The 12,860-nt window shown below is 38.0% G+C and overlaps 1 protein-coding gene across 1 annotated transcript in view; it reads left to right on the top strand.

Moving 5' to 3' along the window:
- Positions 1-12,860, top strand: part of TENM1 (teneurin transmembrane protein 1) — a 442,965-nt gene that overhangs the window by 89,326 nt on the left and 340,779 nt on the right. The window contains exon 4 of the mRNA XM_053580321.1: positions 12,055-12,254. Coding sequence (XP_053436296.1) covers positions 12,055-12,254 — 200 coding nt within the window. The remainder of the gene's footprint in view (positions 1-12,054; positions 12,255-12,860) is intronic.

The following is a 12,860-nucleotide window of genomic DNA, read 5'->3' as shown; positions in this document are numbered from 1 at the left end:
TTCTTTTCTAAGAGTTTCATAGTTCTCTTTATAGAGATCTTTCACGTCCTTTGTTAGATAAACTCCCAAATATTTCATCTTCGTTGGCACTACTGTGAATGGAATAGAGTCCTTAACTGTTTTTTTCAGCTTGACTGTTGTTGGTATATATAAAGGCTACCGATTTATGAATGTTGATTTTGTAACCTGAGACACTGCTGTATTCCTTGATCACTTCTAAGAGCTTTGTAGTAGAATCCCTGGTGTTTTCCAGATATACAATCATATTATCTACGAAGAGCGAAAGTTTGATCTCTTCTGACCCTATATGGATACCTTTGATCGCCTTTTCTTCCCTAATTGTGGTGGCTAAAACTTCCATTACAATATTAAAGAGCAGTGGAGACAATGGGCAGCCTCGCCTGGTTCCTAATCTGAGTGGAAATGATTTCAATTTAACTCCATTCAATACAATATTGGCTGTGGGTTTGCTGTAAATGGCCTGTATCAGTTTAAGAAATGTCCCTTCTATACCGATTTTCTCAAGTGTTCTGATCATGAAGTGATGCTGGATATTATCAAAAGCTTTTTCTGCATCAATTGAGAGAATCATAGGATCTTTTTTTAATTTGTTTATGTGCTGAATTATATTTATAGATTTACAGATATTGAACCAGCCTTGAGACCCTGGGAAAAAACCGACTTGGTCATGATGTATAATTTGTTTGATGTGTTGCTGGATTCTGTTTGTTAGGATCTTGTTGAATATTTTTGCATCTATATTCATTAGTGATATTGGTCTATAATTTTCTTTTCTTGTTGGGTCTTTTCCTGGTTTGGGGATCAGGGTGATGTTTGCTTCATAGTACGTGTTGTGTAGTCTTCCTTCTTTTTCTACATTTTGAAACAGGTTGAGTGATATAGGTACTAGTTTCTCTTTAAAGATTTCGTAGAATTCTGATTTGAAGCCATCTAGTCCCGGGCTTTTCTTTTTAGGGATATTTTGTATAGTTGATACTATTTCAGAACTTGATATTTGCTTGTTCAACATTTCCACTTGATTCTGGCTAAGTCTGGAAGGTGATGTGCTTCCAAGTATTGGTCAATTTCCTTCAGATTTTCATATTTCTGAGAATAAATTTCTTATAATATTCATTAAGGATTTTTTAAAATTTCTGAGGAGTCTGTTGTTATTTCGTCTTTGTCGTTTCTGATTGATGAGATTAAAGATTTTACTCTTCATTCCCTGGTTAGGTTGGCCAAAGGTTTATCTATTTTATTGATCTTTTCAAGAAACCAACATTTTGATTTATTGATCTGTTGTATAATTCTTTTGTTTTCAATTTCATTTAATTCTGCTCTAATTTTGGTTATTGCTTTTCTTCTACTGGGTTTGGGGTTGGAATGTTCTTCGTTTTCCAGTTGCTTGAGATGTCCCATTAAGTTGTTAACTTCCTCTCCTTCCGTTCTCTTGAGGAAGGCTTGCAAAGCTATAAATTTCCCTCTTAGGACTGCCTTTGCAGTATCTCAGAGGTTCTGATAATTCGTGTCTTCATTGTCGTTTTGTTCCAAAAAGTTGGCAGTTTCCTTCTTAATCTCATCTCTGACCCAGCTATCATTCAGCATAAGGTTATTTAACTTCCATTTTTTTGTATGAGTATGCACATTCCTGTTTTACTAAGTTCCACTTTTATTCCATGGTGGTCCAAGAAGATGCAAGGAGTACTTTCTATTTCTTTAAATTTACTGAGGTTAGACTTGTGACCTAAGATGTGATCGATTTTGGAGTATGTTATGTGGGCTGATGAGAAGTATGTGTGTTTAGTTTACTTGGGATGAAATGTTCTGTAGATGTCTGCTAAATCCAAATGTTGGATGGTTAGGTTTAAATCTAAAATTTCCTTGCTCATCTTCTTATTGGAGGATCTATCCAGAAAAGCCAAAGGAGTGTTGAAATCTCCGCGACTATTATGGATCTGGAGGAAATCAAGTTGCTCATGTGTGTTAGAGTTTCTCTTATAAATTGAGGTGCATTCTGCTTGGGTGCATAAATATTAATAATTGAAATCTCATCATATTGAGTATTACCCTTAACAAATATGAAGTGACCATTCTTGTCCTTCCTGACTTTTGTTGGTTTAAAGCCTATCGTGTCTACAAATAAAATTGCAACACCTGCTTTTTTCTGATTACCATTTGCCTGAAATATGGATGACTATCCTTTCACTCTGAGTCTATATTTATCTTTTAAGGTAAGATGTGATTCTTGCTTGCAGCAAATATTTGGCCTTAGTTTTTATATCCAGTCAGCCAACCTGTGCCTCTTTAGAGGACAGTTTAAGCCATTTGCATTAATGGAGAATATTGCTAAGTGTGGTAAACTTTTGGGTATCGAGTTTTTCAAAAGTCCAGTGGACATTTTTAATCCTTTTGTCACTGTGGAAGTTTGAGTTTGATCAAAAGTTTCTGAGTGAGTTTACTCTTGTGGTAGAGGATTGTGCTAGTCATTATGGAGGATAGGTCTGAGACTATCCTGAAGAGCTGGTTTGGTTATGGCAAATTTCTTCAACATATGAATGTCATTAAAGTATTTAATTTCTCCATCATAAATGAAACTCAGTTTAGCTGGATACAGGATCCGGGGTTGAAAGTTATTTTGTTTAAGGAGATTAAAAATCGATGACCACCCTCTTCTGGCTTGAAAGGTTTTAGCAGAGAGACCTGCAGTCATTCTAATATTCTTCCCTTTGTAGGTAATGGATTTCTTACGTCTGGCTGCTTCCAGAATTTTCTCCTTCATATTAACTTTAGTGAAGTTAATTATGTTATGCCTGGGGGATGTCTTATTCGCTTTGAGTCGTGCTGGGGTTCTGAAACTGTCTGCTATCTGAATTTCAGGATCTCTGGGCATGTCTGGAAAATTCTCTTTCATAATTTCATGGAGAATGGCCTCTGTGCCTTGCGAAGCCACTTCATCACTTTCAGGGATTCCAGTAGGGCGGATATTAGCCTTGTTCGAATTATCCCAGAGCTCTCTGAGAGAATGATCTGTTTTTGCTCTCCATTTCTCTTCCTCTTTGAGAGTTTGGGGGTGTTCAAAAGCTTTGTCTTCTATATCAGAAATCCTTTCTTCTGCTTGCTCCACTCTGTTATTGAGGGATTCTACTGTATTTTTCAGATCTTTGAGGGCTGCAAATTCTTGCTTCAGTGCATCAAAATCTTTGGTGGTTTTGTCTTTAAATTCGTTAAATTTTTGAGACAACTTTTGAATTTCTCCTCGAATTTCTAATTTCGACTTTTGAGTTGCTCCTCGATTTCTAATTCCAAATTTTCCTCCATTCTATTAATCTTGTTTGCAATCTAAATTCTGAATTCTATTTCTGACATCTCGGGCAGCTGTTTATGAATGGGATCTTCAGTTACATCTGCCATATCTTTCTTTGGGGGAGTTGATCTATTCTGGATCTATTCATGTTACCAGACTTTTTCTGCTGATTCCACCCATTGATTATTTTATACCATTTGACTTTTCCCCTGGAGCTTTGTCGAGGACCCGTACAGTGATACAGCCTGAGAAACTGGGGTCTAGTTTGGTGTGGTGGGGCTAAGTGGGTCTGTCTTGTTTTCAGCTGGTCTCTGTTCAACCCTAGTGAAACAGTTACTCGGGATTGCAGTCTCAGCTGTGGATAAATATGAGCAGTTAAGTGACCTTGTCCCTACAGGTAACAATTGGAAAAGGAAATTCAAACCTTCCTACAACCACACACCTTGGGCACCACTTGGATAGTCCTCAGGTGATTGGCTCAGATAAAAAGGTCCAAATCAATTGTCTCAGTCAGCACCTGTCTCAGGTGGGAGAGTTTAAAAGGTCTCTGGCAACTAGATCACAGAAGTCTGCTGACAACTCTAATATGACTTGCTCCGGTGCTCCATGAATTCAGGAGGACCCACCCAGCAAATAGATAAGTCTGGAAAGTTTGATGCCTCTTTCCCCACCTTGCACCTCTGTCACACCCAGTCACTGATAACCCTGCAGGGCTGTGACCCAGTTGCCTCCAATGAGCAGATACTCTAGGGGTTTACACCTGCCTGAATCACAAGGAAATCTATGTCTGCTCAGCCAGGCCACTGCACTCTGCCTCTATCCATCATGGGAGGTGAGGTCTGACAACTTCGGGCACTTGATGGAGGCTGGGGGTGTTCTCTCAGTTCCAGCCCTGCCCCTGATTGATGTTACCGACAGAACAGAACAACTTTGCAGGAATTTGTTTCTGTCCCTGCTAAATTCCCCTGCAGAAGAGAAGCTGCTTTGAGTTCCCAGAACCTGTGCCTCAGGCCCTTTCTTTGCTACTATAGATTTGTATTCGGTTAGCTGTCAGTTCTAGCCTCCTGCCTTCCTTTGTCTATAGGCTGATGATCCCCTGAGGGCCTGGTGCGTCTTAGGCTCACTAAAGCAGTCCTCTGGGTCAGCCCCGCCCTGGGAATCTTCTGGCTCTCTGTGTGCATTTTCTCTTCCCCACACTCCACCCAGGCCGGTACTGCCTCAGGCAAACCCTTTACTCACAGAGCCTGTGTTTCTGTCCCAGACCGGTTGCCACCTGAGAAGGTAACCGGCCTCCTCTGGTTGCCCACATAGACAGGGGTTGTGACTTCAGAATATCCGGGGGTGAGCCCTATTGTTGCCAAAAACGGCTGCTGCTATGTGCCTCGGGGCACTTCCACTCCAGCATGGTTCCCTCTTAGCCGACCGTCCTCTCCTCACTCCCGTGCCGCAGAATCAGCACTGACCAGCTGCAGTCCAGGCCCTGTCCACACCCCTCGAGAAATCACCCAAGAATCTGAACTCCTGTGGTACAGGCATCCAGACCTCAAAGTGAGAGTGGAGGGGAGTGCTGGGAGCTCAGAATTGTAGGTAGAGAATATATACAGTTTTATACAGTTTTTTGCCTGGCAGGAGAATGCCATGGCACCCTAGTAGGGGAGGTAGGTCCAGTTTTTAGAGGGTCTCTCCTGTGGAGTGTAGTGGGAGGACCTTTGAACTCTGCTCATTTGTTTGTGGGGCACTCCGAGCTGTTCTCATGGGGGAGGGGACTCCCGTCTACTTGGTGATGGATTTTGTATCTTTCATTGGTATCCTTGGGTGTCGCAGCTCGCCTCAGCGGAGTTGATGAGCGTTCTTCAACCTTCTCTCTTGGTGCAGCTCTTATCCACCAGGTTACTTGCTAAATTTCTGTCCTTTAACTCTCCTGCTGGACGGGAGCCTTTGTAGAAATCTGGCTTCAGTCAGCCATCTTGTCTCCACCTTAAGTTTCTTGATTTTTGTGTATCTCAAAACTTTTGTAATGACTCACATATATTATCTGAACTCAGACTAAAGTTCTACCAGCTTGTTTATTATTAAATCATAGCTGTGTACATTGATGCACTCGTGGGTTATAATGTGCTGGTTTCATATGCAATTTGAAATATTTTCATCAAGCTGGTCTTGCCATAGTCTTCACGGCATTTTCTTAGTTATTGTGTTAAGACATTTATATTCTACATTTAGTAAATTTCACATGTACCCTTGTAAGATGCACGTAGGTGTGGTCCCACAAATTACCCTCCCTTCAGCCATCTTCCCCCTCCCCTTTCCTACCTATCCCCTTTACCCATATTCTTGGGTTATAATTGGTTTATAGTAGCTTTCATTTAGTTTTAAAGTAGGGCTGAGTACATTGGATACTTTTTCTTCTATTCTTGCCCAATACTTTGCTAAGTAGGGCTGAGTACATTGGATACTTTTTCTTCCATTCTTGTGATACTTTGCTAAGAAGAATATATTCTTAATGCATATTTTTTCTTTGGGCAGTATAGCTCAGGTACTTTTTATGAAATTTGCAAATTTCTTCACAAGACGACTCAGATTGATGGTAGGGACCATACCATTACCTTTAACCTACTTATTTTTGCATAAGCACTTAATGATGGAATCTTTCAGTGACCACATCTCAGTATCTTATACCAATGTTCAACTGCGTTTTTCACAGAATCATTGAATGCATGATGTCTAGCTTTATTAAATAGGTGGAGAACCCGTGGCTTCTGATTTCAAGGTTGTTCTTTTATAAGCACCAAAGAAGGCAAGAAGAGCTTCATCTTTCTGTGGTGTACCTCTTTAAATAAAAGGATTTATTCTATAACATAACAGATTCAGACAAAAGGCCATACTCAAGAATCCAGAAGGCCACATGGGGCCCGAACGCTGCAGGTTCCCCACCCCTCAGAATGTAGGCGATATAGCCACTGTACACAGTGTCTGTCACCAATTCTTTGCCTCTTTTTTAACCTTCCAAGTACCCTGACCTTTTCTGTATGAACTAAGCTACTACCACTAAATTCAACATAGCCTATCTGCCATTGGTTTTTCTAGCTCAGCAGTGAATGCCTGTGTTGCAATCTACAAAAAGAGTGTTTATCTCAAACTAAATTTGTAGATATTGCTGAGATGGTGATAACTGCAATACTGCATAGTTTGATATGATCTATGGCTCTCTGCATTTCATCTTGAATTTCTGCAAAAAAGTGTTCTGTCACTGGAGAATATAGTCTTCTGAGGCCTTCTGATGTGCTTCAGTAAACTAAGTTATTCAATGAAAATTAAAACATGACTATTGTAAAAAAAAAAAAAACTGTACCTTAGTTCAGTATTTTAACTCTACTATTGATAATTTGTAAACAAAGCATCAGAATCACTGTTATTTGGCCCAATGTGATCCACTCACTTAAATTAATGCAAATATTTTAATCACATTTTGTACTGTTGTTCTGCATATAAGTCCCTTCTCTGTAGTTTTTCCCACCTTTGAGCTAATAAAAATAATGAAATGATCATCACTATATTACAATCCATAACTAATTTTTAGGAAAGGTAAAATGGAGCAGGCTATTTATTTGTGTGTTTTGTTAACAAGGAGGTATCTTTCTTTCTGATTTATTAAGTTCTAAAAGGTCAGAGGCTGAGAAAGTTTCTATCTGCAAGCTGTGAGAATTACTCTTCTCTAATACCAAATCACCACAACTAGCTTGCTTTGCTATTTTTATTTAAAGTATAGTCCACATATTCATTCATATGTTGTCATCTCTGTTCACCTTACTTGTCTTAGCTGTAATGTAAGCTTTCAAAGGGCAAGACCATCCTCTTTTAAAACAATTTTTATAAATGACTTGTGCATATATGCTCCAGATATATATAGTAATGCTAATATTACTAACAAGGAAACCTCAACAACACAACTTCATGAGTTTCTTTTGATTTAGTGAGTAACATTTAAGCAGCCTCATTATGCAATATATAATGCTATAAAGTGCAGAAGTAAGAGATGGTGTAGCATTTGGTGAGGCTTTTTTTATAAAGGTTAATGTCCATCAAACAGTTTTGCCCAGATTTTTTTAAATGGCAGCATCTATTCATTAAACGCTGTTCTTAGCACCTTTTAAACAGTGTTTGTCAAGCCTAGAACATTTTAAATTGTTTTATATTTATAGTACTGCCTCCGTGACCAAATGATGCATTTTAAGAAGTGATAAAAGCCCCTAATTAGGATAGCAGTTTAATATACTGAACATTGAGAACAGAAGTGTCCACATAAACATGGTCTGTTAATTGCCTGCTCACAGGAAACACTTTTTCAGCTCCAGGACTTTAAGAGTTAAATGTATAATCAACCCTTTAGGGACCAAATTGCTGTGTCTTACATGGAAAAAAAGTAACTTTCATTTAAAAATTAGGCCCTCAGTTGGTCACTTATCATCTCAAAGGGCATATTTTATTATAAATGTCAATTCCACAAAATTATGTGTCCTGTAATACATAATTATGTTCAAAATTGCATTTGAAATCTATTATTAACACTTAACAGTGAACATTCTTAAAATAGTTATTACTCTTGGCCTTAACACAAAAAGCAATAATGGAGGTATTTTAGGGAGTTAAAAGCTGCAAGGCATTGCCCTCTGAATAAAGCCACTGCAGGTGTGTTTCTTAATGGGCTGTTAATTTTATACTGAGTGAACACAAAGGACAGATACCATGTGTGGTTTTAAACTGTGTTTGGTGTGGAGGAGTTGATGGCTGAAAAATATAAAGGTGGTGTAAAATGAGGCCAAATTGAACTTTCCCTCCTAAGGTATAATCTTCCTTTCTTAAAATCAAAGCAAACTAATTCTTATTCCTCTTCTTGTATTTCTTTCCTTTCCACCACCACATTACAAAGGATCTCACAAGAAAGTATATCAGCTAGTACATAAGAAACAATTAGAATATATGACCATATATAATAAATCCCTGATTGCCTAAACTCAACATCCTCCCTCACCGACCAACTTCTTCCTGGTTTTTTGGCTTTGCTATTAGCATTAAATCACCCAAATTCACAATCACTGGGTCAGTCTTGACCCTTCCTTGGGCCCCACACCTAATCTTCCTCTTCATTCTTGTATCCTAGGGTGTTGGGTATGGATGATGCAACATGGCACCACTTGGGATCTTGCTAGGCAGTGATAAGAAGTTCCCAAGTGACGCTCATAAACATGGTCTGATTAGATGATTAGAAATGACTAACTTCAGGCTTACTGAATCAGAATTTGTATTTTTTTAACCTTCAATATGAGTTTTTTATATATTTTTATTTTTTAATTAAATAATAGCTTTGTACATTGATGCATTTATGGGGTTCAGTGTACTGCTTTGATATACAATGTGAAATGCTTACATTGAACTAAGTAATACATCCATCACAATTATACTCATTTCTTAATAGTTTTGAAATGTACCATTGCATCACATGCATTAGGTGAGGTCCCCCCAAATATCCTCCCTCCTCCCTTATTCCCTCTCCCTCCCCTCTCTGTCCTCTTCCCTTCTACTTTCTGGCCTATAGTTATGTTTTTCCATTCATATGAATGTGTAGGTGATTATATATTGATTTCATGGTATTGAGTACATTGGATACTTTTTTTTTTTCCATTCTTGAGATACTTTACTAAGAGGAATATGTTCCAGCTCCATCCAGGTAAACATAAAAGATGTGAAGTCTCCATCCTTTTTATGGCTGCATGGTATTCCATGGTGTATATATACCACAATTTGTTAATTCATTCATGGGTCGATGGGCACTTGAGCTGTTTCCATGTCTTGGCAATTATGAATTGGGCTGCAATAAACATTCTGGTGCAAATGTCTTTGTTGTAAAATAATTTTTGATCATCTGGGCATATACCTAGTAGAGGAATTGCAAGATCGAACGGTAGGTCTACTTTTAGTTCCTTGAGTATTCTCCAAACTTCTTTCCAAAAAGGTTGTGTTAGCTTGCATTCCCGTAGAAGCGTAGAAGTGTTCCTTTCTCTCTGCATCCACACCAACATCCGTAGTTTTGGGATTTTGTGATGTGGACTAGTCTTACTTGAGTTAGATGATATCTCAGAGTGGTTTTGATTTGTATTTCTCTGATGATTAAGGATGATGAGCATTTTTTCATGTGTTTGTAAGCTATGTGCCTGTCTTCATCAGAGAAGTTTCTATTCGAGTCTCTTGCCCACATAGAAATGGGGTTATTTGTTCTTTTCTTATTGATTAGTTTGAGTTCTCTATAGATTCTAGTTATCACACATTTGTCAGAAGTATAAGCTGCAAAATCTTCTCCCATTGTGAAGGTTTTCTGTTTGCTTTACTTACTGTGGTCTTGGCTGTGCAAAAGCTTTTCAGTTTGATCAGATCCCAGTGATGTATTTTTGGTGTTGCTTCAATTGCCCGGGGAGGTCCTCCTCATAAAATATTCTCCCAGGCCAATTTCTTCAAGTCTTTTCCCTGCAGTCTATTCTAGTATTTTTATAGTTTCATGTCTTAAGTTTAAACTGATAGAGGCAATCTACAGCAAATCCACAGCCAATATCATATTGAATGTTGTAAAATTGAAAACATTTCCACTCAGATCAGAAATGAAGCAAGGATGCCCACTGTCTCCACTGCTATTCAACATAGTAATGGAAGTCTTAGCCATAGCAATCAGACAAGAGAAGGCAATCAAGGCTATCCAAATAGGGTCAGAGGAGACCAAACTCTCACTCTGCAGATGATATGATCCTATACCTGGAAAATCCCAGGAACTCAAATTCAAAACTCTTCTAAGTGATCAAGGAATACAGCAGCGTCTCAGGATACAAAATGAATACTTACAAATCAGTAGCTTTTATACATGACAATAATAGTCAAGCTTAAAATATAGTCAAGGACTCTATTCCAATCTCTATAAAGAGAATTATGAAACTCTGAGAAAATAAATAGCTGAAGATGTTCACAAATGGAAAAACATACTATACTCATGGCTGAGAAGAATCAACATTGTTACAATGTTGATACTACCCAAAGCAATCTACAGATTTAATGCAATCCCTATTAAAGCACCATTGTCATACTTTAAAGAACTTGAAAAAATAGTACTTCATTTTATATGGAATCAGAAAAAGCCTCGAATAGCAAATACATCACTCAGAAATAAGAACAAATCAAAAGGTATCGTGTTACCAGACTTCAGGCTATACTATAAATCTATAGTGATCAAAACAGCATGGTACTGGCACAAAAACAGGGAGGTAGATATATGGAACAGAATAGAGAACCAAGAGATGAAGCCAACTATTTATCATCATTTGATCTTTGACAAACCTATCAAAAATATTCAGTTGGGGAAAGACTCCCTATTTAATAAATTGTCCTGGGTGAACTGGCTGGCAACCTGTAGAAGACTGAAACTGGACCCCCACCTTTCACCATTAACAAAAATTGATTCTCACTGGATAAAAGATTTAAACAGAATTTGTATTTGAATAAGACCCCTCCTTCTTGTACACATTAAAGTTTGAGAAGTTCTGCTACAGAATCTTCCTCTGCATTGTCTTTCATACCTTCCTCCTGCTGTCTGTTTACACTGAATTATTTTTCACTGGATGTATTTTTTCTCCATGAGCTGTTTGCCCCCCCCAAATTTAAATCTTCATTTCATTGCTTCACAATTCTTTGATTATTATTGTGTCTTCCTGTTCTAATTCCTCTGCCTTAAGATTGGCCTTTATAATGTACCCAAACCTTTTCCTTCTTTTTAAAATTCTTTCTCGGTGTCTATCCTTGACCAAATAAACCCTTCTAATATGCCCTCAAAGCCCTAGAGAATACAATGCCATCCTTTCCCTCTAGCTCTTCTCTTTATACCCATACCTACACCTTAGTGTTAGTCTCCTTACTCTTTCAAGCTGTTCTTTCCTTACAGAACACTCTTCCCCACAGGTCTGTTGCAATACCCACCTTCCATTAAGTCTCATTTTCATTGCCACTTTTTTCTGATGCATTTATTGATTCATTGAATAAATCTACATTGATCACCCATATTCTTTGCCAACATTTACTTACATTCTTCCAGGTGCTGGGAATAAAGCAATGAACAAAACATCCACAGTCCTTCAGACCTTATATTCTATTGAGGGAAAACAGTCAATAAACAAAAAAAAATAAGTAAAATATATGGTATGTTAAAATGGTGATAAGTGCTAAGGAGAAATAAAAGAAGATAAAGGAAATTGAGGGAGCTAAGGATAAGAAGTGTCCTCTAACCAAATACCTTTCCCTCCTTTAAAAACCCAGGGCACTTATTTTCTTTTAGGACATGGTTATTTGTGACTTGTACAATTTGCTCTGCTAATTTCTGAGCTCCTTGAAAGCAGCAACTGCATCTTATTCATCTTTGTATCTCTTGGAGCTACCAAGACCCAAGACAGTACTCAGTAAATAATGGTTAAAAGAAATAAAAGTGATTGAAATAAATGCAATAGAAGTTAAACAGAAGGGAGAGACTAGTGGGTGGTTAGGGAGAGCTCTTTGGAAGATGTTTAATTTTGGCAAGGCCTTGAAAGATGGGTGGGCTGGGGAGGAAGAAAAAGCTGAGTAAGTTGTTTTGATATGTCTGTTCTTGAAAAGCTAAAAACCATTGCTTTATAATAGAGATTAATATAATGTGTGATTTTCTCTACCTTTAAAACCAGTGTTTCAGAAAGGACGGGCCATAGACACGGGAGAAGTTGACATTGGTGCACAGGTCATGCAGACCATTCCACCCGGCTTATTCTGGCGTTTCCAGATTACTATCCACCATCCGATATATCTGAAATTCAATATTTCCTTAGCCAAGGACTCTCTACTAGGAATTTATGGCAGAAGAAACATTCCACCTACACACACTCAGGTATTTGATATTATAGGTATTTTCTTGAACTCTTTCTGAGGCTGGTGGGTTGTATAGTTTAGGGTTTGTGACTTTTGAAGTATATGCAAGTCAGAGGCAAGGACAGAAAAACCTTTGTCATGAACAAATACCCGGAATAATCACACTCAAAGTGATGAAAGAAATGATATGGAGAAATAAGAAATAGCATTTAGCAGAGAAGATGCAGAAAACAGAGTTTACGACAATATCCTTTACTTGACCTCTGCTTCCTACAAGAAGGTGATCATGAATTTCTCAGTCCCATCATCTTACTTAACTTTACTATCTATACCCCCACTTCTGGTCCCATAATCCACATCCCCTTGTCCTAGTGAAGGAATGCATATTGGTCAGAAATTGGTAGGAAATGAGTGGAAAAGGCAAGTTTTTGACTTACAGGTAGAAATTTTTCTTTGCTATTATTAATAATAACTCAAATATATAAAACCTTGGTGATTTACATGGCCCTTTCAGAAGCCTTAACCATCTCATTTACCTTGTTTACTTTCCCTTATTTTTCTCTACATGGACCAATTTGAAGCTCTGCTTCATCTAAGAAGCAGGAAAAGTAACCAAACATCTGGG

Source organism: Nycticebus coucang, chromosome X (assembly GCF_027406575.1).
Source record: "Nycticebus coucang isolate mNycCou1 chromosome X, mNycCou1.pri, whole genome shotgun sequence".
NCBI lineage: Eukaryota > Metazoa > Chordata > Mammalia > Primates > Lorisidae > Nycticebus > Nycticebus coucang.
The sequence above is the reverse complement of the archived record's forward strand: the minus strand, read 5'-3'. Positions and strand labels throughout refer to the sequence as shown.